General features: G+C 40.6%; 3 protein-coding genes and 1 long non-coding RNA gene across 9 annotated transcripts in view; 2 read left to right on the top strand and 2 right to left on the bottom strand.

The window, feature by feature from the left end:
• LOC105940944 (uncharacterized) overlaps window positions 1-4,064 on the bottom strand; it is a 38,037-nt gene extending 33,973 nt beyond the window's left edge. Inside the window, exon 1 of the long non-coding RNA XR_001167602.2 lies at window positions 3,968-4,064. This is a non-coding gene — a long non-coding RNA (uncharacterized LOC105940944). The remainder of the gene's footprint in view (window positions 1-3,967) is intronic.
• Window positions 4,065-12,052: 7,988 nt separating this feature from the next.
• On the top strand, window positions 12,053-14,058 carry snapc5 (small nuclear RNA activating complex, polypeptide 5). The gene is made up of 4 exons (XM_004553068.6): window positions 12,053-12,212; window positions 12,634-12,755; window positions 12,842-12,922; window positions 13,435-14,058. The coding sequence occupies exons 2-4, from the start codon at window positions 12,666-12,668 to the stop codon at window positions 13,621-13,623; spliced, it is 360 nt and encodes a 119-aa protein (XP_004553125.1). The 5' UTR covers window positions 12,053-12,212; window positions 12,634-12,665; the 3' UTR covers window positions 13,624-14,058.
• A 212-nt stretch (window positions 14,059-14,270) lies between these two features.
• lctlb (lactase-like b) lies at window positions 14,271-19,106 on the top strand. 5 transcript variants are annotated; one of them, XR_191234.2, is made up of 16 exons: window positions 14,271-14,408; window positions 15,106-15,292; window positions 15,410-15,570; window positions 15,663-15,750; window positions 15,841-15,950; window positions 16,038-16,166; window positions 16,269-16,364; window positions 16,461-16,515; window positions 16,596-16,757; window positions 16,840-17,117; window positions 17,193-17,319; window positions 17,429-17,628; window positions 17,725-17,788; window positions 18,088-18,161; window positions 18,622-18,666; window positions 18,869-18,957. XR_191234.2 is itself a non-coding variant. In XM_004553072.2 (15 exons), the coding sequence occupies exons 2-15, from the start codon at window positions 15,166-15,168 to the stop codon at window positions 18,982-18,984; spliced, it is 1,758 nt and encodes a 585-aa protein (XP_004553129.1). In that variant the 5' UTR covers window positions 14,271-14,408; window positions 15,106-15,165; the 3' UTR covers window positions 18,985-19,106. The 5 variants fall into 5 exon arrangements, 4 of the variants coding, with proteins under 4 accessions (XP_004553129.1, XP_076741929.1, XP_004553131.1 ...); XM_004553072.2 differs by lacking the exon at window positions 18,088-18,161 and having other exon boundaries at window positions 18,869-19,106; XM_076885814.1 differs by lacking the exon at window positions 18,622-18,666 and having other exon boundaries at window positions 18,869-18,974.
• zwilch (zwilch kinetochore protein) lies at window positions 19,039-26,085 on the bottom strand. 2 transcript variants are annotated; one of them, XM_004553070.3, is made up of 18 exons: window positions 25,903-26,085; window positions 25,770-25,812; window positions 25,592-25,684; window positions 23,048-23,190; window positions 22,745-22,935; window positions 22,542-22,621; window positions 22,306-22,461; window positions 22,046-22,117; window positions 21,867-21,960; window positions 21,722-21,774; window positions 21,530-21,635; window positions 21,370-21,449; window positions 21,091-21,247; window positions 20,963-20,991; window positions 20,749-20,885; window positions 20,531-20,626; window positions 19,637-19,752; window positions 19,039-19,549 (listed from the first exon to the last, which is right to left on the bottom strand). In XM_004553070.3, exons 1-18 carry the CDS (start codon window positions 25,998-26,000, stop codon window positions 19,461-19,463), a joined length of 1,833 nt encoding a protein of 610 aa, XP_004553127.1. In that variant the 5' UTR covers window positions 26,001-26,085; the 3' UTR covers window positions 19,039-19,460. The 2 variants fall into 2 exon arrangements, with proteins under 2 accessions (XP_004553127.1, XP_023008230.1); XM_023152462.3 differs by having other exon boundaries at window positions 21,530-21,632.
• Window positions 26,086-26,278: the final 193 nt, after the last annotated feature.

Here is a 26,278-nt window from a genome sequence, read left to right as displayed (position 1 = left end):
AAGCCATACTGTTTCATTTCTCATTAATCATCGGCGTCCAAGTCCAGCCAAAGAGAGAGTGGAAAACTAACCACTGGAGAGCTTTATGACAGCCTCTTTTTTGTCTCCTCGCAGTAGAAAAATAATCTTCAATGGCAAGTAAATTCAGTGAAAGAACAGATGATCTCTACGCTATGCTACATATAAATGTATCTGTATCACTTTGCTAAAGACAAATGATTGCCTGAGCTCAAACGTGACCGTCCTATATTAAGAGTTAACTTTAAACAGTGGAGGATATTTCATCTATCTGCTGTGCACAGGCCACAAACAATAACATGTCCACACTGAAAGGAAATTCCTCTGCCTCCTCTCTTCTCGGCTGAACACACAGCTCTCTTAATCCCACTTTGATAATGAGGTCATTTCACAATATTATCTCTTCATTTTCCACTTTCAAATTTGGCATTGCTTTGCTACAGGAATAACAAAAAATATTGATCTCTATCTGTCTTTACAAAAGAATAAGGTAAATAGTTATGTTTGACTGATTGAAGAAAGAGGTTGTTTTGGGTTGTTTTTTTTAGTTAGGACTCTTTGATCCTTGTTCACTACTCTTGAAGTGGGAGTGCTAAGAAAGGAGGTGGCAAGCAATCTAACAGACAGAGATTTTTCGAAGAACTATGCCCTGCCAAAACTAACTCTGATCACAGCTTTGAAACCATCTGATTGCAGGAGCACCAAGTCTGGCCTTAAGTGGAGGTGACAGTGTGTCTGAGAGACACGTTACAAGTCAGAGGAAATTGGAGATAAACAGATAAAAGAATGCAATCTCTGCTGGATGTAGCAAGGCACAGGGGGCAGGAAATAAACCTGTATTTAAGCTGATTACCCGAGCAGAGTCCCAGCCCCTTTCAGCAGTTCTGTAGTGCCCGGTCTCAACACTGCCAATGTTGTTAATTAGAGATTTGCTAAGGGGAAAAAAAGGCAGCCTTGTCAGACTTGCAGGAGTGTTAGTGATGGCTGGCTGGAGGGGGACATGCAGAGCTCTTAATTGGGTCTGTATGCTGTATCGGTGGCTGGCTGAATCGCTGGTGATGATTGCTGTGAGCAGGTGGCCATGGTGGCAGCTCCATGCAGGCCGTCCCAGGCCAGCCTGTCTGTTCTTGTCAGGACCTGGAACACTGAGCAGACAGCTCCTGAGCCCCACGCTCATTACGCCAAGTTGCCCTGCTCGTTGCTTAGCAACACCGTCACAGCCCCTCCACAACACCTCCCTGGCCCCACAGTGTAACCCGCAGTGGCGGAGAACTACTTCCTCACTGTCCAGCTATAGAAAAGATGAATTCGCCATTACAGTAAATTGTCTTTTCCTGCAGCAACAACTCATGTCCAATGGTACTGTGTCAGCGCTAGACTATATAAGCTGTGAAAGAATTCTGGTCTCTCACTGCCTCACAAAAACTGTGCTGTTTATCACATTGTATGTATTTTGAACTATTATTGCCCTTATTACAATAGTTGATGCAGTGCAAAAAACTTTGAATTTGTAATAACAAATTTAGAGTTTCTTTCACACAAAGGTACTCCACTTACACACATATGTGTGAAATATAGTATAGATGGCAAAAATTGGAGTTTGTACAATTCTAAAGAGCTTGAAAGTCATTACGTATGACCAGCTTTATTTTTCAACACAGTCTGAATTCTCTTAGGCAGCTTTCTCGTCATTTCTTTTAGTCTTCAGGAATCGTTCTCGAGGATTCTTGAAGGACATTCAAAGCTCTGTCTGTCAACATGATCTGTCTGTCTGGGACCTGAGGAGCCCAGTTGATGACTAACAGTATTCCATTGTGTGTTTTTCAATCCAGGTATACTTTTACGGCATTGACAGTGTGTTAGGTTGTCATTGTCAAAATAAAGCCATTGCCAGTCTGACACTTTTCCAGGGCATTTTGGATCAAATTGTGATGGTACTTTTCTGAGTTCATAATTCCACTAATTTAGATAAGATCCCCAACACCACTGGCCCCTCCACTGTGTTTTACAAATGGTGATAGATGATGATTGGACAAAAAAATAAAATGTGATTTGGATTTGGATAAGACCCATGGCCACTGATTTTCAGTCCAGCTCTTATGTAATTTGGCATAACTCAGCCTTTTCTCCCTGTTCCTTCCTGAAGAATGGCTCATTGACAGCCACCCTTCAGCTGAGAGCATTTCTGGAGTGGACAGTAGAGGGATCAGCTGAAGGGCAGGATGACTCTCTCAGGTACTTTGTCAGGTCTTTTCTGGATTTTTTCCTGTTTCATAAAAACAAAACTTTCAGATACTGTTCATCTGCTGTAGATATATTTTTTTAGGCCTGCCACTTCTTCTTCTGTCCTGCACCTGTCCTAGTTTCCTCAATTTTCTTAGAGGATGCACTGCACACCCTGCTGAGATATACCAAGTTTTGGGAAGATATTTCTTTGGGAATCAATTTTTGGGTTTAAAAAATAGTGTTTCTGCCTGTAAAACTGTGTTATCCTTAGAATTCTTCATAGATTCGGGTAAAGAAATGGCAACACATGTTTTTGCAAAAGACTACGAGTAACAAAGTAACTAAGAACACAAATTAGCACTGGTTCTTTGCTCATTTGCCTGTTTCTAGGCATAACAGTGGGTTAATTTTTTTGAGTTAAGCTCTTAGAAGTGAAAAAGCAGCCAATAAAGGAAAAAAACTGAAAGATCTTCATGAAGATTAGAGAACTATTGCTCAAGACCACTTTAAAACACTGCAAGAAAGTTTGACTCCTTGGAAGCAAAGTATAAAGAAATGAGGGGTAGCTCAAGACTTTTCCATAGTACTGTATGTTTCTGAGTTTCAGTCAGACATGGTTATACAGGATATTTGCAATTACAATCTTTGTCCTAACAATACTTGACTCACACAAGCACACAAATGTAGCCATTAACATATGCAAACCTCCACACAGATCTGGGAAGCATTCTTGCGCTGCTGCTGCCATGTTTTCTGGCAGTAATATTCATTTGCAAAAGAGCGTAGCCAAAGTAGGAGTAAAGGGGGGGCAGTAAACTTTATGCAAACATTACAATCCAACAGCCTTACCCAAGACTGGAGAGACAAATGCAGGAATAACAAAAATCCACCCTCTGCAAACAGACAATCTTCACCCTAAGAGTCATTTGAATGTTAAAGTCGTTAGAATGTAAAGATTTACAAATTTTTCATTTGGTGGGGGAAAACGTTCTTTAGTCCAACATTTTTGTTCTCTTTCTTTTGCAAACTGCCATCAGTTTATGGGGGACCTACAATATGCCCCAAGAGAACCTAACATTTCTCTCTCTGCGGCTAGAATACTTTGGACAGTAGTCAGGCAAAGTTTCATGATTCAATGGAAATTTGATGAATGCTATAAATGAAGCGTATAAGAATCAATCATGTGAGGATTTGACTGGACAGACTTTGGAGAAGGGCATGTGAAACACCGCCTGCTTGGAAAATGACAGGAAACACTAGAATGACATCAGCTGTGGCACAGTGCAAGGCCTGTTTAATGAAATGGAGAAATCAATGGGCTTCTATAACGCCTTTTAAAAGATGTAGCACACCTCGAGGCTCCAGTTGTGAACTGAAAAACGGGACATATTTCATGCAACCACTGAAGAAACTGGAGCAGAGTTGGAAGCCAATCAAAACTAACATCACCCCCTAATATGCAGTGACTAATCTGGCAGTAATAAATGTTATTTTCACTTCTCGCTTCTCAGAGGGTTATGGCTTCAAACTAAAATGAAACCAACTTCCAAGGTTTTTTGTGCTGTGCATAGGATCTGTGTTATTGAAGCTGATTTAATCCAGTCAACAGCCCACTAAATGACACACAGACCTGTCAATGTTCTAAATGCAGGCTGTCCGGTGTAAAAAAAAGTTAATATAAAATTATATCTTCTCTAAAATAACAATCCACACCAATACTTACCCACATTATGGGGTGCTGCTCCAGTCATTGAAGCCGGAGAAAAGGGAAAACTCTCAGGCCAAGGTGAACTTTACCATGCCAAAAAACCCGCAGCATGCGAAAGCTGAAAAACCCAAAGGGTGATCATTTGTCATGGGCAGTTCACATGTCTGGAATGTCTCAGTTTGTGCACTCAAAATATCAAACAACACGTGCAGTGCTTGTGGAGATCAGGGACGCTCAAATGTCGAACGATCAAAGTGAACGGAGCTGTCCCCACAACGTTCACATACAGCTGTGGCCTTCTTGGGGTTGCTCTTGGGCTGAGGGTGCTAGACCTCTTTGCGGAAGTACCTGCAAATACATGGTTTTGTCACTATTCACACATTCCTGTAAGTGTTGGGCCTGCTCAGCCTTATACCTCCATTTGTATGGGTTGCTTGCCTTTGGCTTGTCTGCTGATTAGAAGCACTGAGACTTCACAGAAGGAAATTAAAGCATACTCGCCAACCATCATTTAGGTGTTATGGAAAGGGACTCAAGTTCTGTCTTTTAAACTTTTGTACTTAAATTTCTTGTTATTTATTATTGGTTGACATTCACAGACACTTATAGATATTTGCTTATCTATAAGCGTATATTAGACGAGATATAGGTCAAGATGAAGATCATTATCATTCAGCTTTTGTACAGGTGGTGCACTAGCCATGCACCTGTTCTTCATGCCAGGTCATAGACTGTATATAAAGGAGGGATATAGTCACATGCCAGATTAGCAGGGAACACAGGCTTCTTAAATTTATTGTTGGACTCGCCTCACCTGCCTGCCCACCTGCCTATGATCTCAGCTTCTTCTTCAGAACAAACCAGTTGTCCCTTTCAGGGTATTCACTGCGGTGTCAACAAGTAAGCAATCTCATCTGCATTATCAAGAAAACTTGGGAGCGTCTTTTTGGAATCTTTGTTAAAGGACTTACCTGGACTTACCCCGCTCTCCTCTCTCCCAGAGTAATTACTCCCAGTGATTGGATCTGAGTTTGTTTTGGGTGTTGGGTTACAGGCAGCTTTTCATTATTGCCTTTTTTGGACTTGGCACACAAAATGAAAAATTATCATGACTAAATCAGGGTTTTTTCAGTATATTTCTGTAGAAACGTTCATCATTTTAACATGGAAGTGTACGGGGATTTACCATATACTTAGTAAAAGACAGCCACCATGAGGTCACCTATTTTGAGGCCTCAACATTAGCATTTTGGCTGCCGCCCCATTTTAGTTTTTGCAAGCCAGATGTGACCATATGCAGATGAGACATCGCAGCGCTAAGTAATTAATGAGCACTTGAAATCTTGGTTAGTAAAATGCATTGAACTGTATGGGTTACTCACTGACACCTGATAAGTGGTGTAGCAATTTCACTCACCAGTTTCACCCACTCAGTGTCTTTTTGGTTTATTAAAAAGCTCCAAAAGGCACCAACTGTACAAACACAGTTGAGAGCTCCAGTTCAGTGACTCCAATTAGAAGAGGTTAGGCCTGGAAGACTGATCGGCTACAGCTGCCTGTTTTGAGACACCTGTCAATCTAATGTAGCCATGTTCCTAATTGCAGTATTTAGAATATAGAAATATAGAAAAGTTATACAAAAGTTACAAGGGAATAAACAATTTTACCCCTGTACAGGTGTTATGAACGAGGAAATTATCCAATTTTTTTTAACCAGGTTATAAAGTTAGGCATTTTAAAAATAGATGGTGTAAAAGATGGCATCACCCACTCATTGATGAAGTGCCATTTTTTTCACGCTTGCTTTTGATGAAAAGGGGAGGGTCTGAGTATAAGCCTACATGCCCATTGGCTAATGGCTTATCAATCACAAGTCTTTAGACCAGAGGTGGGGGAACTCCAGGCCTCAAGGGTCGGTGTCCTGCAGGTTTTAGACGTGTCCTTGATCCAACACAGCTGATTTAAATGGCTAAATGACCTCCTCTATGTGTCTTGAAGTTCTCCAGAGGCCTGGTAATGACCTAATCATTTGATTCAGGTGTGTAGACCCAGAGTGATGCCTAAAAAATCTAGTAAAACAAGACTAAAGTGGAGAGCGTGAGGAGGAAATCAGGATTCCAGAAATCAGAAGTCTTTTACTTGTCACGTGATATTTCCATGAAGAATGTGAAGAATGCCTAAACCTCTAGTTAATATTTGCTTTATATGCAATGATAAAAACAGCTTGGTTTCTCATTAGTACAAAAAGAATGAACCCTGGGGAACACACTCTGACCCCAAAAGAAACCAGCCAAACATTTAACTTGAATATGACACAAGCCCAACACAAGCAAATATTATTAAACTGTTACCTAGCGGGTGCTATGTAATGATTGCACAGTCAGTCTTAGGGCAGTAATCTAAACTTGTGTTGTCATTTGACCTTTGTCCTTGGCGTCAGCGTGTCAGCCATCCCATTGCCCAGTGCAGTAGTAAGTCTTATTTTATAAGCTTTTCATTTTTCTCTCCGGGTTTGTGGCAAGTGAGGTCAAAAGGATTTGTTTATTTTTACCCTACTCCAAAACATCATTCACCACATCTGTAGCCAGGCAATGGGATATTTTAGATTGAAAAGGCTCACCAAAAAGAGAAAAATGAGCCTTTAGACTTACAAATAATGAATCACTACAAAAAGAAAAAGCGACAGCAGAAAAGAAAAAAGAAACACAATGGATTTCCTTCTGGCTGGTCTGACATTACAAGGATGTTTAACTTAAAGTATCAAGGGAGGTTAACTACTCAGACCAATACACAAAGCTCAGGAGACAAGAGAGTGAGCAAGAAAGAAAGGGGTGGGCTGGGAAGGGAAAATGTAATTAATCATACTACAGTCTGTGGGTCTGGTGGAGGTGTTCTTGAGTTCTGGGGTTTTTTGTCGGTCTCAAGAGAAAGGCTAGTGGAACAGGAATGCTGTGTACGGGTGGTCAATTAGTTTAAAATTTTCAGCTGTGACAGAAGCATTCTCCTAAGCCCTGGTCCCAAGCTCCCTCCCACCATCCCCGAACAAAACCACATCATCAGGGCCTAAACCTCATGTCCTGATCTGAGGAATTCCCTGGGCTGCAGCATAAAGAGGCGCAATCCATTTAGTCCCAACCTAAATCAACAGCCTTTTACTGTGGTTATTTTGGACTGCCTTATGTCCAGGATCTGGCAGCACTTTCAACCTCTTTTCAGTTCCACACGTCCAGCAAAACTCTGAGAACCAGACCTCCAGAACTGCTTTTTCACTTCCCTGGTGTCACAGTGTGTTGCACATCTTTTCCAATTTGATTGGCTGCCGTTCCACTTTTCTGGAAAGATGAGATTAACCATAAAAGCACGACAAACACCTCACAATCGGGCTGACATCAATCCTGATTATGGAGCAAATATGCTTTCTGTCAAGAGTAGAAAGACTGTCGAGAATAGAGGACTGACTATCTCCTGGAACTTCAGTGCTTCGGATAATAAAACGCTGACTGCAACAACGATCAAGTTTCCCAGCAGGACAAGGGAATAGAGCTTGGCCTTTACTACACTTGCATGACAAATGGAGACAGCATTAAAGCTGCAGAGGGCACCCAAATATACACTTACACGTACACATGCGAGTGTTGATAGACAAAAAACACACAGTGGCTCATACCGCACTGTTGCGGTTAATCTAGAGATTAACAGTATTATCAATCATTCTCTCTGATTCAGTGACAGGCATGCCCACTGGGAGGTGGTTGACACAGTCTGAAAGGTTTCATAAAGAACTTAGGCAAATCTCCATTTTATTCTACACGCTCACTAACATGCTGCTGCTTATTACAGTGATGATATTACATAAAATATGAAGAAATATTTTCTTCTGAATGCGCAGACTACACCTCTGTAGGCATTTTGTTTTGTTTTTTCAAGCTTAGTAATGTGTATTTGTGAAACATGGATCTCTATCAGTACAGTTATTCACCATCAAAGCATGCATCCATGTCTTTCAGACTCTGCTTATGTGCACAAGATTGTGCAGATTACAGCGAAAGCACTTTAATAGATTTGTCCCACTGTTTGTGCATGCCACTTTGCATGAATATGTGTGTGGGAGTTCAGAACAGGAAATGTTAAGGTTTAGCTAGTTCCTTGGAAACAAAGGCTCCAGCAGATACGCAAGCCCTTTCTTTTTATAGGCACGCTGGGCTCATGTCTGCGTCGCCGTTGGGCTGAAGAGGAAACGTCTCAGAGCTACAACCCCCACCTTTCCCTCCATCTTCTATAGATGGCCCGACCTGCAATGCATTACAGTCAAGCAACTTTATTACATAAAAGCAATTAAGAGTAAAGCTTTGGTAGACTTGTTCCTGGACCAGTACCAAATGACAGACAATGCAATCCACACTCTTGGGCGTATTCACACTGCCATGCTAGTATGCAAGAAAAATGTGTCCCAATACATATTAGGTCAAAAACACCATGGCACAATGTTTAGACAAAGTAGCACAGCAGTGCATATATTGTGAGAGGAGGTGCAGATAAAAAGTAAAAAATAAAATTTTATGATTTGGAACGTGGGGCTGGTGCTGCTTAGCTGTGATTCTACAGTGACTCACCAACCCCATCAGCTTCCCATACCTTTCACTGCTCTCTTACAATCAGTAAATAAGTAAGTAAGACACCCCCCCCCCCCCCCCCCCCACACACACACACACACACACACCACCACCACCACCACCAGATCTGTTCCTGCATTGCATGTTAGCTTCTGCCATTAAAAACCTGAGAAAAGGGTGGTGTTTTTTGAACTAACTACATCAAGTTCTATTCATTCCCAGCCCAGATTAATCAATCCGCACTGTTTCCCAGACTATTAATAAGGCCTTGAATCTGACAATAAAAGAAGAAAAAGAACCACCAACAGATTTCAAATAATGGAGTGTCCCTGCTTGCTAAAAGCTAAAAGCCTTATAAACCTTGATCTCCCAGCTCAACATTTCTTGATCTTCACTCCTGATTGCAAAAAACAAAACCCTGAAATGGCCCACATGATAGAGGACCAGTAAGAAGTGCTCATTTCAGGGAACTGGCATATACCTTCTCTATTTCACTCCCCCAGTTGAAAATTGAGTCATAATTTCCTGGTGGCACTGTTCAAAGGTCACCTCCCCTCGTCTTTCTTTCTAAGTTTCCCGCCCCTTTTCCTCCTCTCCCTTTTCGAGGGCCCCTCTTCCAAAATGCCCAGCGCTGCATTCCACAGACAGTGGGAGCACCTTCAAATGCTGCATAGGCATAGCAGACCACCACTGGCAGCAGCATGCATGGAGTCTGAGCCCCAGCCTCAGCTGCCACCAACGCCTCAGCACTAGGACCCAAGCCCTGCCAAGAAGCGCTTTGACTGGGGAGAAATTGCAATGTAGCTGCAATACGGTCTGTGTGATGACAAGGAGAAAACAACTGTCTCTCACAAGGAGCAGAGTGATAACTGTCCAGCATTAGCCACCTCAGAGTTGATGAAACCTGCTCCAAGTAAAATTCTCATGCCACAGCAGGCGTCTTGTGCGTGTGCTGGGAGGCTGGCAGCTGCAATATTGGGGCACACACCTCAGAGCACCTATTCATATGACCCCCAAATCCCCAAGGTCACAACTGTGCTGACATGGAGCTCCAATTTCTGCCTCCCAAAGCTTCCCATGTGCTTGGCTCATAAAACAATAATGTTCTTGTACATGGCCTCATACAAACACAGCACATGTACAGTACTGTCAATTAATCCGTTAGCTGGCCAACACAAGATTAATGAAACAGAACCTTTTAACTTATTTCAGTGCAAAGACCTGAGAGCTTTCATGTCTTTGAAGATTCTGGTTATATAGTGTTTTTCATCCATTTCTTTAAAAAAAAAGAAAAAAAGAAAAAGAGATGAGATATTAGTGTGTTTTATTTTACTTTTGGAAATTTTGAATGCAATGAAGCTGCAGGATGCAATCATTGCATTTTAGTTGCAATGGTAAAATAATTCCACAGATCTTGTTTATGTTTTTAGAAAAGCACAGTACAGATCTGTACTCGTCAGTCACTTTGTTAGACACACCTGTTCAACTGCTTGTTAATATAAATATCTATTCAGCCAATGGCTGCAACTTTAGGCTTGTAGACATGGTCAAAACAACCTGCTTAACTACAAATCAAGCATCAGAATGGGGAAGACTGCTTGTAGCTAATAGGAAGGCAAGACTAACTCATCTAAGTTATGGAAAAGAGCATCTCCATATGAACATGTTGAACCATAATCACAATTTGACGCAAAGAACATAAAAGCACGTGTGGCAAGCAAGTGTGGGGATTATTTGTTGTTGCTGACTACATCTATCGCTTTATGACCAACAAGACAGGAAGTTCACTGTATTCAAATGGTCTCCAAACTCACTATCTCAGTCCAATAGAGCACATCATGGATGTGCATACGATAACGCTGCAGCATTTTGGTGCATATTAACATGAAAACAACAAGGTGTAACAATGTACTGAAATGTTTCCAGCACCTTGTTATATCTAAGCCACAAAGATTTAAGCTGGTTCTTCAGGCAAAAGGAAGTCCATTCTGGTACTTGCAAGGTGTACCTAATAAAGTGGCAATTGGGTATATATTGCTAGAGAGAAGCTTCCAGAGCCAAATGACCCTCTCACCGTAGGAGTCGATGGTTCAGGTTTTTCCTTTAATGTGTCACTCTGTGTATATTATATATATTGTGTGTGACTACACAGTGAGTTCACCCATCCTTTCTTACCATGGTGATGTTATCCAGCTATAACCCTGATTCCTGATCTCTATGTTGCTAAGAAGAAAAAACTGTTGAACTAATGGCAAAAACTAGCCAAGTTTTAATATATGAAGGATAATTAGGAAATTCTTAATTTTCCTGTTTTGACGTGTGTGAACAGAGAGGTACTGTATGTCTTCTGCTTTTGGCTGAGCTCCATATTGGTGCCTGTGCTGTGATTATCAACACACACATCTGGATGGACTTAGAAAGAAATCCTATAAAGACCCTAATGGGCTCTTCAAACATTTCTGAAGACTGATTAAGAGCCGTTTCAGATCTTGCTCACATCAGTGAGCTCCATCTGCAATTTATTGTGTTTTCACTGAATTCGTCATCTACTTTTCTTGTTCCCTTTCAGTGTACTGGAGTTTGTTTTGTTTGTTTGTTTGTTTGTTTGTTTGTTTGTTTGTTTGTTTGCAGATAATGTGCTGCATCGCTGAATATTTTCTTTGTGGCAGTGCTCCGTCTCTGTCAACCTCAGCATACATGGTGATCCTATGTACTCTGTGGCATAGCAGAGATTTTAAGTGCCCAGCTTCTGGCTTCATGCAAAATTTCTTACAGCATGTTAGCAAACTCTTTGTTATTAAAACGTCACTCACCTTACTTAAGGTGACATTACAGACAAATTTACAGCAAGCAGCAATAGGCCTCACTTCGTCCCGTTAAAGGCTTGTTTGTCTCCCACTAGCATGACCTTTGTGTTTTATAAGGGGAACTAACACCGTGGGCTACATTTGTTACATATTAGGCTTCCTGGCGCTGTAAAGTTGACACCGACCACTTCAACTGGTGTACCAAAGAATTTCATTGATACTGTTTAATTAACTAAGTCAGCTGATAACCAGGTGCTGTAACCACTGCTGCGGTTTGTTAACAGGAGTTTATACAGTCGCTGTTACAAAAACAGCTAGGTTTTCTTACCGTCTTAAACCTTCATTTGCTTCTAAGCAGATTGGTCACTGGGGTTTCTGGAAGCAAAAAGGACAAGGCTGCAGTTGCTGCCACTTTACCGCAAGATGTCACCATGTGCAACACTTCGCTAATGCTGCCTTTCAATGCCTATGTGAAATTGTATTACTGGCTTTTAAGAGGAAGAAATACAAATAGAGTATCAAAAATAACAACATCAAACTGAATCTAGTTAATTATCAAAAACAAGAAAAGCGTGAAATTACAGATGGGTATTGCTGCATCTAGTAAAGCCGTGACAGTCTTATTTAACAACTGTTTTGTCCGACAGGACGTGAAGGCACATTAAACCCGGACATGACAGCACAGGAACCAAAGTTTGGCTAGTAGCGGTAGCCGTAGCTGTAGCACAACATCTCTGCTGCTTTTCCTATCCTAAATAAGAAGCTTCAGGAGGCACTTTATCCTGTGTTTCAACAATTTTGGCGTTGGTATGGAGTTGTAGGCTGAATTTATAAACGGAGGTAATTGTCTTAAAATTGTTTTTGTTACTCACCTGGGGACATAAACTGTTTATTATGTGGGATACACGCTTTGCCTCCAAAGTGCTCTTTGTAGCGGCTAGCTAGGAATAACAAAATCATGTTACAAAATTTCCAGAAACAGTGTGTTGTTGCGGACATTAAATACCGATCTGTTAATAACTGGCTGCGATTAATGCATTGTTGTAGTCTACTATAAAATTGATATTTTGACCAGCTAATACTACCTGCTGAGTTGTTAAGTGTATTGAATATAGTGGTATTAAATGTTAAAAGATGAGACAGAAAAGGCCAAACGTGTTGGCAATAGAATTAGTACAGTAAACTCAAGGTACCGGAGAGCGAATAATCAAATAAAAAAAGCTTTGTAAAGCATCCTTGTGCTGTCTGGTTTCTCTCTCAGTATTGAGGAATGGTCTGACTGCAGCAGCAAATATGCTTAGCCGTCTGCAGGAGTTAAAGAAGGAAGAGGAGACTCTTCTAAAAATCAAAGTCATGCTACAGGACCAACTGAACAGGTTAAAGGTCAGTGCAAGCTGCAAAATACAAGCATGCTGGAATTTGTGTACATACCTGTAGTTTATGTCCTGTGTGCTTCTTCTGCATTTCAGTTTGAAGAGGGGGCCCTGAAGTCTATTATTAATGCTCAAACAGAAGAAGGAACCTCTCAACGCTTATCGCCCGAACCTGAGGTAGATCTCTGCACCAGGAAAGGACACAACACTGGAGACTATTACAATCGGTCATTTGCATTCATATACAAGACCAAATAACTGTGTTTCTCTAGCAGTAATTTGCTTAAGGGGAGCACAGTCATTTAGTCAGAGTGCATCTAACTTTTTTATCAGTAGTTTATATTTAGAGAGGTACTATATGTGTCTTGGGAAATTTGTCCTTTTTGTTTTAATTCAGTAATTCAGAGGCTGCAGAGTGGGATTCCCTGAAACATAAACTTGTTGCTTCTGCACGTGATTATGATTGATTTCATGGTTAAAGTGAGCAATTGATGATATTGTCTCAAGAGATTGCACCATCAGCCAGACAGACTCACACTGACCCAATCTCTTCTTTGCTTATTTTTCCCCCACCCCCACACTTTTGCACAAAAGTGTTGTATGATGTCTGTGTCTGGTTATGACAACTGGTTGTAAAGTTTTCACCTTTCAACATCAATTCTTTTCTTTTTTGTTGTTGAATGTTTCAGGTTGAGGTTAATCTGGATGATGAAAGTGAGATTAATCGAACCAAACTCCTCTTGAATGCTGCGGCAGATTATGATATGGAAGAAGAAGAAGAGGAGGAGGAGGATGAGGAGGAAGATGAGGAGGGGGATGAGGATGACAACGAACTCGGATTTTTGCCTGAAGAGGATGAGGAGGAAGAAGATTACTGAGATCCATCAGTGTTAGTATTTACACCACTGAAGAAGAACATGAACAGATGCCTGTTATTTGTTCACCTGTTTTGTATTATCACTGAAGACGTTTTATTTATTTGGGTGGAGTAAGTAGCAGTGTAACAATGTCCGGTGCTAGCAATATTTCCTCCTTTGCTGGATTTAAGGCACGTCACCAGGATTTCACACCATGTTAGTCATATGTCAAACTTTGTGGGAAATCTGCTGCTGAAATGCTTTGAGGCAGTGTTATGAGAAACTCATGGCTTTCTAAACATATTGTGTATTTTCGGAGAATGAAAGCATCAACCCACTTTGAGAATTAGAAGGTCTGATGTTGAGATGTGTCTGTTGATGAAAATGTATGGCTGGGCCATATAAGGAGATAGTATGTCTGTATTATGTAAGCACAAAATAAATGTTTTGCATACATTTTCACCAGCCTGTTTTTTTACAGTGTACACTTCAAGATAATATCTGTGTTCACTTCGTGTCCTAACCTGACCCGGGCAAATGGGTAGTGCAGTGCAAACACTTTCCACGAGAAAACCATTCAGCATTTTCTAAACAGTTAAAACAATACAGCGAGCCTCACAATAAGGCCAGCTTTCATCCTGAAAGCAGGGACAGCTCTGGAGAAGGGTGGTGCTACAACAGGGAATGTATAATAGAGATTGCACAAATAACAGCTGTCTACAGGGTCTGCTAGTCCAGGAGAGAGCTGCCATTCACCCCAAAGTCACTGCGCAGACCTGCAAATGCCTTGTTCGTAAGGTTAACAGGTAACAAATGGGGAAAAATACTGCAAGGATAATATTTTTTTCAACAAAAGTGGGGGGGGGGGGCAGCAGAGATGTGAACATAGGCAGAAGTGTGTAGAATTAGTATGCAGGCACATTACATTTTCAGGCTGTATTTATGCTTTGCCATATTTCTGTTTTCAATTTTTCATGCTTACAGTGCAGTATCTTCTGTTTTGCAATGATGCTCCTGAACACCTGGAAATTATTTGCAAAGATAACTGGGTTTACTTTTAAGTTAAATTTGCAAACAAAAGAAATAGCAGCAATTGTAAGGTCCTCTTACATTTGCCTGTTTGTGAGGAAAAGTTCATCCATTGTTGTGTGATTGTGCACTGTAAATATATCAACCTCTCCAACATTAGCTTTGCTTACAGAGGTGAAACCGTAGTTTGAATGGGATCTGTCTGCCTCAGCAAGATGAGCTCACAGACCATTGAGTCTGAAAAGCTCCATTTGGCTTTGCATTATGGACGTGGGACCCCCCACAGTCCAGCACATTGGATGCTTCCAGACGACTTGGTGATAGTTTATTGTTATTATACCAATTTTACACAGGTTTTATTTGAAAGGTTTGCAAGCATGTGTGCATTTTGGCTTGAATATGACATGTTTACTCCAGACCACGCTTCTTTTTGTCATTAAGCGTTGGTGCTGAATGCTTCTCATCTGTATTTAGGTGGTAGTGAGCGACTGAAGCAGAGTGAGACACGAACTGTGCTGCAGGCTCAAAAGTACCATGCTGCCCCGCTGTGCAGTCGGTGTGTGCCATGTGCTTATGTTGGTGCTGTGTGTGTCTGCGGCTGAGGACTTCGACTGGACAAAGAACCACCACGGCTCCTTCTATTATGGCACTTTTCCAGCTGGTACACACAGTTCGTTTTGTTCAGTGGGGTTACATTTTATTCTTTTTGTATTTAGTGCCATTAGTCCTCCTAAACTGTGATCGTGTAACCCAGATCTGCTAACGTTTTGTTTTTCAGGATTTTCGTGGGGTGCCGGAGGTTCAGCCTATCAAACAGAAGGAGCCTGGGACAAAGATGGAAAAGGACTGAGCATCTGGGACGTGTTCAGTCATAGGAAAGGCAAGATCCAACAAAATGACACTGGGGATTTCTCCTGTGAGGGCTACTACAAAGTCAAGGTAGGGCAATCAGGTGTGGTGTGTCTGAGGTGTAAGGAGAGGAAGGTTTGTAGTTAGGACACCAAGTAATCCAGTGTATGCCTTTTGTGCAGGATGATATTTCTCTGATGAAGGAGCTGAGGCTTAACCACTATCGTTTCTCTATCTCATGGCCTCGACTCCTTCCCACTGGCATAAAATGTGGGTAACTGATGTTAAGCCTTTTGATGAAATAAACTGGCAGAATGTGGTTTTATTTAAAAGTAATCCATGCTAAAACACTCTTTCCAGCTGACCATGTAAATGAAAAGGGAATACAGTACTACGATCACCTGATCAACCACCTACTGGAGAACAAAATCACTCCGATTGTTACTTTGTATCACTGGGATCTTCCACAGGTTTGTAAGCAAAATACAGAGAACCCTCAACTTTGTTCTTAATAACTTTTTAAACAATATGTTTCTTTTTTTTGTTTGTTTTTATAGGTCTTGCAAGAGAAATATGGTGGATGGCAAAATATAAGCATGGTCAATTATTTCAATGAATTTGCTAACCTGTGCTTTGAGAGATTTGGCGACCGAGTCAAGTACTGGATCACTTTCAACAATCCATGGGTACATTTACAAGAAATATTTATACAACAAATACATGCACAAGTTTAACTCCCGTCAGCATTAAAAGTATTGTATTTATGCACATTTATGCACATGTACCAGTCTGTAGCTGTTGAAGGTTATGAGACGGGGGAACATGCTCCTGGACTGAGGCTGAGGGGAACGGGAGCATACAGAGCTGCACATCATATCATTAAGGTATAAGACGTCACTTTTATTCAATTACAGTATAAAAACTACACAGTAATTAATAAAGACTTTAAAGTGAAATGTGAAAAAATACTTTTTTCATAGGCACATGCTAAAGTTTGGCACACGTATGACACACAGTGGAGGGGGAAGCAAAAAGGTAAAGAAAATGAAAGTCAGCGTTTACCACTAAAAAGATTACATTTTCTAATTGCTGAGAGCTCCTGTTTAAATCCGTAGGTCTGGTTGGCATCTCTCTGTCGGGGGAATGGGGAGAACCGGTGGATATCAGCAACCAGAAAGACATTGAAGCAGCTGAGAGATATGTCCAGTTCCACCTGGGATGGTTTGCCACACCGATCTTTCATGGCGACTACCCTCAAGTGATGAAAGACTTCATAGGTATGTTAAACTGTAAATGCTCCTAAATTAGTGTTATTTATATAACAGGAATTAAATAATTGCTATTTGTGGCAATGTGCAGGGAGAAAGAGTGTCCAGCAGGGCCTCGGGACGTCTCGACTGCCCACATTTTCCCCTCAAGAGAAGAGCTACATAAAGGGGACCTGTGACTTCCTTGGCATTGGTCATTTCACCACCCGCTACATCACCCAAAAAAACAACCCATCGGGCCGTAGCAGCAGCAACTACTTTAGTGACCGTGACCTGGCTGAGCTGGTTGACCCAAGATGGCCTGACCCTGGTTCAGAGTGGCTCTATGCCGTGCCCTGGGGTTTTAGGCGTCTGCTCAATTTTGTCAAGGTTACTCATTGATATTTGTGCTACATACTCTTTACTTAAAAAAAACAAACTCATATTGATTTCATCCTCATCTAGACTCAGTATGGGAACCCAATGATTTATGTGACTGCAAATGGAGTCTCTGAGAAGATGTTATGCACAGAGCTTTGTGATGAATGGAGGATAGTGTACTACAAAGACTACATCAATGAGATGCTTAAAGGTGAATGAGCTCACATGTATTGAACAAAAAATGCAAAAATGTGCCCACTGTCTTAAATTGAAATTACTTTTTTGTAGTTATCAAGCTCTTTGATCTCTTTGTCACCCAGCTATCAAAGACGGAGTCAATGTGAAGGGCTACACTGCATGGTCGCTGCTGGACAAATTTGAGTGGGATGAAGGTTTCTCTGAGAGATTTGGCTTGTACTATGTGGACTTCAGGAACAAAAACAAGCCTCGCTATCCCAAAGCTTCTGTTCAGTTTTACAAACGCATTATCAGCTTCAATGGATTTCCCAATCAAAGAGAGGTGAGCAGAAAGGACTACAAAGCCCTGCCAGTCTGAGGGGTTTTTCATTACATGGTTTATTCTGATTATATTTGACTGTCTTGTGAACCTCCACAGGTTGAAAACTGGAGGCGAAAGGCAGTTGAGACGTGCTCTTCCAGCAATCAGCTTCTAGCTGCAGGTCAGTTCGTCTGTAACATCATTGACCATGTTCCTCACTATATAGGGTTGAACAACTAGCAGGGGTAAACAAATAAAGATTCTTGCCAAAATATGGAAAAAACAGCAAACAAACAAACAAAAAAATGTCCTAAAATTTTGAACACTATAACAATGAAAATAATAAATCTGTTTCTTTTCTTCAGCCATCTCAGAACATGCACGGACAAATAGTGTTAAGAAGAATAGTTGAAATTTAAAAATTGATTAGTAGAATCTGTTACAGGCGATCTGAGATATCTTCTTTGTTTGCCCCTCCAGCTAGAAGAAAATCCCAGGAACATGCAGAAATGCCAAAGGTTTGGCCTGTGCATGATGAAGTTTAGAACTTGAGGGTACATGCTTCCTATTTCTAACAATCTGATTTCTTTTTTTCTCTTTTGTCGCTTTGCAATTGTGTGTTTACAATTCTGACTAACAAGCTCCTGCGTTTAACACCTGCAATTAAACACAAGCTTTTGCTCCTTTTAAAAGAGCTTTTTTAACAAAAACTCGCAAACAGGCATAAAGCAAAGCGGTGCACTTCAGCCCACAAAGCAGAGATTAAAACTGTAACTGGGTAATGTAATAGCACCAATAAAGTCAGTGATATATCTGAGCTGAAATCAAAATTTCAAACATAAGCCTCACCTGCTTGCTGATGGCTTGTAATATTAAGTCATTTTCAGAATACTGCTTTTAATAGTCATCTGGTAAAAACACTGCTTTCTGAAATATTCCCCTGTAGCTGCATGCAGTTCTCAAAGGGTTAAAGTGCCATTAATCAACTCTGAGTACTTTCTCTTCTTTTATTAGAGGAACAGCGGAGTACTGCTGCCAATATTCTAAGACTTATACATGGTAAGGAATCCCTATGCTCTCTATGAATTAGACCAAAATTGTGATTCCGGGACAAGTATTAACCCTTTGAGTGCTGTGCTTGAGCTTTCGCTTCACTGGCAGTGTTTGGACGATATAACGATGCCCATAAGTTTTTAATGAGTGTGTGTGTGTGTGTGTGTGTGTGTGTGTGTGTGTGTGTGTGTGTGTATGTGCTTTGCAGACCCTTTGACCAGCCACATGGAGATGGTGACCGAGATCGTTGTTCCCACTGTGTGCACACTCTCCATTTTGCTCAGTGCCATCTTCCTCATGTTCCTGCTGCGGAGGCGTAACTAGGAAGGCTTTCGTGTTTATACATCACAAGCATCGGCACACACACATATGCACACATTTAAAATGTAAGTGCATCACTTCTTTATTGGATAACGTGTGAATATAAATACATCATTTGAGCTGAACTGAAAGAACTGGTGATTTTTATCGATTTGATGTGTGTAAAGCGTTTTGCTCTAAAATGACTGGTTTTGCGTAGAAGGAAAAAGGAGTCAGAGTTTCTGATTAAACTGCTACTATAGGATACTGGTATTGCAAAGACGCCAGGTGATCTACTGATCTACTTTCATTTGGATACAGCTAAGTTGTTTGGCAGAATATTTCCTGTCTTTCCTTGAGCAGCAAAATGTGAAAATAAAGATGTGACTGGAAAAAACATATACACACACACACACACACACACACACACACACACACACACACACACACACAAAGGACTGAAATTTGCTGTTGAGGGGTTAGTAGCATGTTTTATAAATTCATGCAAAGTTGACAAGGCTGCAGTACGCCATAGTGGAGAAGAAAGCAGGATCCTCACTGTCCCCATTCACGGTTTCATTTGGATAGTCTAAAAACAAAAGAATAGTTAAAGAAGAATATTGTTATCGATACTTTACTGGGGTAGTCACTTATATATTCAGTAAATAAAAATCACCTGTTTCAAAGATGACATGATCAACCAGTGGTCTGTCACTAAGATGTAAGGAGGTCCTGACCTCACGAGGACCATGACCACTGGACACCTCAACCCCCCACAGTATTGGGTGCTCCCTGTAGAGCACAAAGATGAACACAGAAAAACTAAATTCTGTGTAAAAAAAAAAAAAAGAAAGAAAAAAAGCCTAACATCCACCAATATATCCTTTGACTTTCAATAAATGTTTTATGTGGTTTCTCGCAAGCCGTTGAGATCTCTGTTTTCAACACTCCACATAATAGACTGCCAGAATTCTGCGGGCGTCACATTCAGGTCGACTTTTATGTGCCGTTCAGTCGAGATTGGACTGTGGTGAGGTTTACAGGCCTGACATTTTTGCTTGTTAAGTGTTTTTCCCCCGCCTTCGTCAGGTCCTTCCTGCATGTAAAGGTTTGCAATAATACATTGACTTTTGAACTAACATCCCAACAGTGTCTCGTTCAATTTGAAGTGTCTTGGAAATCTTCAGTTGAACCGTTGTCTTTTGGCACAAAGGAATAATTGGCTCTCTTGGCATTTGTGACAGCTCCTTTAAATCTGTCATGTTTGCACCTTAGCTTGAGGTGAGAGATTTAGATCGATAATATAACCGAAGCATGTTTAGTGTCATCACTGAGTTGCCAAAAGATTGATTGCACTTTGCAGTCTGCTAGCATTATATACTATTAGATGATTAAAAACCCCAACAACAAAGACGGATTAAAGAACTGAAATCTACAATAAATAATTGTTGCATATTTTCATTATCAATATGATTATGTCCACTATAAAAATGTCATATTCACAAACAATAAGGTCAAATATCCCAGTTTCACAATAAAGCAGGCAGTAAAAAAGGCTTGCATTCCTTACTTTTGGTAGAAATGACTGATCAGGGCAGGTTTGATTTGGAGTTTGAACTCGTGCTCTTCATCATAAGGTGACGTTCTGTAGTGCTGCAAACACAATCTATGTGACAGGAAAGGGGGGAAACAGGAGAGGGAATTGTTTATTTAAATACCAGTTTAAAAGAAGAAATACTTCTGCACAGTCACATATCACTGGGGCAGAAAAAAAGTCAAAAGATTTACTGCGTGAGAAGAAAGAGACGATCGTAGGGCAAACCAAGGAATGTGCTGCAGGTCACAATTATTTCCAGCAGATGGTGCAGTTTCCTGAGTCGGATCACTTGTTCCTGCAGATCAACCTCCGTGCTGAGGTAAAAACACTGTGGAGGAAATTACTCAGAGTCAGTACTATGCTGACAGACACTTGAAAAGAACTGAGAAACAGTGTAAAGCTTACCAAGTGGTTTAAAGTCGTCAGTTCTTCACCTAAGAAACAAACACAAATTGCAAATGGCCTATCATCCAGAGAGCATAACACAAACACAGAGTCAAAGAAAGAGCTCCAAATGAATAATTAAAGGTTACCAATCAGGTAGTTAATATAGTCTTTTCTCATCTTATCCAGACCCATCTCCAGCAGCATGTTGACAGGCGTGAAGCCTGTAAGAGACACATGTTCGATCTGCTGGTGGTACGACTGCAGAATGAGCTTGCTGAGGGAACTGCTGCTGTCTCTGTGAATCTGGATGATGTGAAACAAAAAACAAAAAAAAAATTAATCAATGAATTAATAAAATAACAACTGCAACATCCAAACTCATCTAACTCCAAGTTTTCAAAAGCGGAAATGTTTTATGTTGTTACCCAGGGTTTGATGTCACCATATCTTAGAGCGTCAATGACCAACTTCAGGCAGTCTCCAATGTCCTGATATGAAGTCACACCTGCAATACAAAGTTTTTTTCTGTCTGTTTGTAAAATGCTAAAATCCATCCCAGTTTCCTGAATGGAAGGCCTAACTCACTTTTTCTCATCCGAACCCAAAGCTGCTCCACAAAATCCAAATCTCCTCTTTCCAGGAACGAGTTGAAAATGGGAGTTTCTGTCTCAGACTTCAGCTTCGAGGTCTTCTGAAAAAGATGGAAAGGAAAAAAACCCAAGACTCTAGCAGATATATTGTAAAATTAATGTTTTAGTGATAATGGCTCCATCCTACCTCGGGCGTTCTTGCAGCCTGATCCTGCAGTGTTTTTGCAGTGTTCTGTAGCTCTGAAAGAAGAATTAAAAATGAAAAAATAATCATAAGTACCAGGTAGCATTACATCAGATTTACAATGTATTGATTCAGCAGTGCTTCGTGCCTTCTAGGTAAGCCTTGGTCAGATTTACAGGCGATGTGCTTTCCAGCGGTTCCATCCATTCAGTCTCACCAGTTCTCAAACCATCAGCGAGAGTCTGAAATAACAGGATTCAGATATATTTAGTTATTTATGTGGATGCTGGTAGTTGCTGTCATTTTAGATTACAGTGGAAGACAAACCAGTAGAAACTCCAGCTCCCTATACATCTCAAACATGGGACTTCTCATGTCTCCACTGGCAATTTTGATATTCTGCATAAAAAAAGATAAACACATTAAAAAATCAGTCTGTGTCTGTTCAGCTTCATCTGCTGGTACTACTTCCAGATACATGTTTCCCTTTTCTATTCATAATAGCATATTAATTAAATAGAAATATAAAAAGTAAGCTTTTTAAGGGAAAGAAGGGATTATTATAAGAGGTCATTATTGCTGCTCACTAATGTTGCTGTAGAGGACAGGGGTGGGGTCTCAAGAATACTCTCCACATGGCTCCATTTGAAATCCACAGTCACGCTGCTCTGAGACTCAATGGTGGTGTTTTCAACAACAGTGGAACCAAACAGGCTGAACCTGGCACTGCCTTTAATCCCCACCTAGAAGTATTTATCAGTGTAAGAACACGGGCATTCGTTCACACAGACAGACTTGCAAAAGAGGATGAAAACTGAAATACCGAGGATGGATGATGCCGTTTCTTATGCTCTTGCTTCAGTTCTTCTAAGGTTGTGAGGGATTGTTTGTCTGCAGTTGAACCTAAAAACATTAACATCAGGAAAATAAAAACAAGTGACACAAATACATACAAATCATCAGAAAATGCACTGATAATGTTTAAAAATGGGTTATTCAAAGAGGAGTGATGTTTCTAAGCAATACCTTTGGAGGTGATGGAATACAGTTTGACACCAGTAACTTTAGTGCCCACACAGACTGTTTCAGCCCCAAACCAGGTCGTTCCAGCAGGATCAGACATGTCGCATCGCACCCACAGAGGGTATAAAGGAAGGTTCGTGTCCTCAGCTGACATGCTGGCATTTTGAGATAATGTATACCAAGAGAGAAACTGTCTGTACAAAGAAGAAGAAAAAAACTTTGTCAGATGTGGTGGATTAAATATGCACATCTTACCAGCGCGTATTTCTTTTGCAATTAAATTTTAAACGTCTTAGCACTAATCACCTTGCTTTCATGACTGAAAGTGGCTGCGGTCCCATTTCAGTTTGAAGTACGTGGGCACTGTCGTTAGCATCATCAGCATCGCCGTCAGAAAGGTTTGAAGCCTCGGTCATTTGTTCGTCACCTGGATCGCTTATTTTTGAAACCTTAGTGAAATCAGAGCACAATTCAATGGTGAGCGACGAGGAGGAGACTGGTTAGTCATCTAAGCATACATTCAGTGTTTTAATATTCCTACAATTGGGAATTTTGGAAACACTACTGGCCCAGTTTCAGCTTGAAAACTCTGGAACTCGGGTTTTATTCTGGACGGGAAGACTTTTTGAGATCATGGAGTGAATGTGTGTCTGCATCCTTTTTTCCAAAAGTCTCTGCCCATCTAGACTAAAACGCAGTCCTGAACCCTGTAACAGTGAAGCTCTACATGCCCAGTTATCTTTCCATTATCTAAGGGCAGCACTGACAGCATCTGACCAATTAGAAACATTGATAAGTCTACTGTCAACGGAGTGAGTAAATTTTACAAAGGAAAACAAAACCAGGAAAGCCGGTAAAAAAGAAGAAGAAAGGAACTATGTATGTTAAGAGACTTCTCAGTATCAGTGCTCTATCATTAAGACAAGGGAGAATCTGGTGGACACATCCATTCATTTTCTACTGCTTATCCGGGATTTGGTCACCGGGGCAGAAGTCTCACCAGGGAAGCCAAGAGTTCCCTTACACTGGCCACCTCTTCCAAGTCATCCAGGGGTGACACCGAGTTGTTCCCAAGCCATCTGAGAGATATAATCTCTAGGTCTGTCCTGGGGGATCTTCTCAATAGGACATGCCTAAAATACTTCAGCTAGGAGCCATCGAGAAGGTATCGTAGTCAGATGCCTGAACCACCTCAACTGGCTCATTTCGATATGGAGGAGCAGCCGCTCTACTTTGAGCCCCTCTCAATTGACTGAGCTCTTCACTCCATTTTTAAGGAAGAGGCCAGCCACCCTTCAAAGGAAATTCATTTCTGCCATTTGTATAAGAAACCTCATTCTTTTGTTCTCTAAATGTGGTGGATTGCAAATGTTATTTCATGAAATGAATTTTTAGCTGCAGCCCACGTGGTGTTTAACAGTCTGAGAGTAGGAATACATAAAAAATAGAATTCAAATGTAACAAATACAAAGAGGTGGCCAGTTTTGGAATTGTATATTAATCCTTACTGAACAATAATTTTCTTTTTAAACTGGTTGCAGCAAACAAGGGAACAAAATAAATAAAATCAAGAAGTAAGGTTTTTACCTATGAATACATATTTCTGTCTGATGCTCATCAGGAAAAGACAAATACTTTAGACACTATTAAAAAAATGTAAATAACTTCTACTATCCACACACAAAGGTCCAAGGGAACTTGCAGGAATCCTGACACCTTTTCCCAGAGAACTGATTAGGACGGGGCAGCTGTGGCTCAGGAGGTACAAAAGGTTGTCAACTATTTAGAAGGTCGGTAGTTCCCGGTTTCTCCAACTATTGAACCTCGAGCTGCCCCATTCATCTCTGTAACTCTGTAACATGTAACTTCTGTTGGTGCTGTACTACTGGAAACTGAATTTCCTGAAAGAACCCACATGAGGGATTAATAAAGTTTCATCTAATCAAATCTAATCTAATCTAAGAATGTTAGTCAAGGCACTTTTATGAATGTGTGCGTGATTGGGTGAATGAAACTTGTAGTACAAAGTGCGATGAACACTCAGTTGGAGCAGAAAAGTGGATATAAGGATCGGTCCATTTACCACTGGTCACTATGTGGTGATCTTTAATCTCAAACGTAATCTGCTCCAGGGAAAGTTACAGGATGTAGATAGGGACAGATCTTTTGGCAGAACAATCCTGTAAAGTCTGGCGAGACAAAACCAGTCTACGCTTTGTTCTTTAGAAAGGAGAGAAATGGGTTAATGTAAGAAAATGGAAAGTAATAAGTTTAGACTGCAAGTGAAGACAGTATTGTTCAACAGGCGGCAAGGTGTGGAGCGAGGGGCATCTTGAGATATGTGAGGTGAAGGTGTGGGGTGCTTACATTTGCCCTGGAGAGTAATAAAGAAATTCCTATAAAAGAGTCCAATTAGTCTCACGCTTGTTTTCTGATAGAAATCACCATGAGGTCTGCAGAATAAGTTGCCATGGTAATGCACCTTGTAAAGACGTGAACCATCTTTCTCATGCCCTGAAGTTATATGAATAAGCACAAATCATTCTTTGCAGTACAGGCCTTTGGAGATTTCAAATTAAAAGCAGGTCCACAGCTTTTACAAAAGGCCTAAAAGGCCTTGAGATGTATTAGTAGTTTGGATGCTAGAGATAAACAAAGTAAAATGTTTTACAACAAAAGTCAGAGCCAGTCAACAGTTATTCCTGTATGTTGTGTCGCTATAAACACAACTAGGTAAAAATATTCCTAAAAGAGTAAAGTAAAAAAGTAGAATCTTACAAAGTAAAATTTTATTATTGGGTCTACATATTTACGATATGGTAAATGAGTCCAAGGACTGACATTACTCACAGCTTTTTCACAGACGAAGACGGTCTGGTTCCCACAATACATATTCACCGCAGGGATTCCGTCTCCGTTCATCTTCACTATTTGGACCTCCTCCTGAAGCCCAAAAGATATCAACATTACTGTAACAGCGACGGATGCATTGACTCACGACAGCTTACTTAAGAATGCACGAATTTACCTCATATATATACGGATCACTGCTTTCCGCATCCTGAAGAGAGCTGCAATCAACACGACAGAAATGAACTTTGTTTCACCCATCATTCTGAGGGTTAACTTTTTGTTAGAATCGCTATGCATCCAAAACTCACCGAAGAATCGTGAAAAACTCTTTAGCCCTAGATATAATCTTCGAGCACATCGCCAAATTATGGTCTGTGTATCCTGTTACAGAAGGAAGGATGTACATAAAACATACGAAAGTGGCTAAACGAGTTTAAAATGAACAAATCCGTTGTTGATATTTTGACAGTCGCGCGCTCGAAAAGCAGAGGGTGACGACATGGGGTCATAGGTGAACACACACTTCCCTCATAAAATAAATAAAATAATGAGATATAAAATAGATTGAAAATGTATCAGAAATACGAATATACAAGAAATTTTTTAATAAAATAAAAAAAATATTTGATTAAAAATAACGAGGAAAGAAATGGTTCAATCTTTCCTGCGCCAACATGGAGTAAA

This window comes from Maylandia zebra, linkage group LG7 (genome assembly GCF_041146795.1).
Source record: "Maylandia zebra isolate NMK-2024a linkage group LG7, Mzebra_GT3a, whole genome shotgun sequence".
NCBI lineage: Eukaryota > Metazoa > Chordata > Actinopteri > Cichliformes > Cichlidae > Maylandia > Maylandia zebra.
Note: the sequence above shows the minus strand (reverse complement) of the source record. Positions and strands in the feature narration are given on the sequence as shown.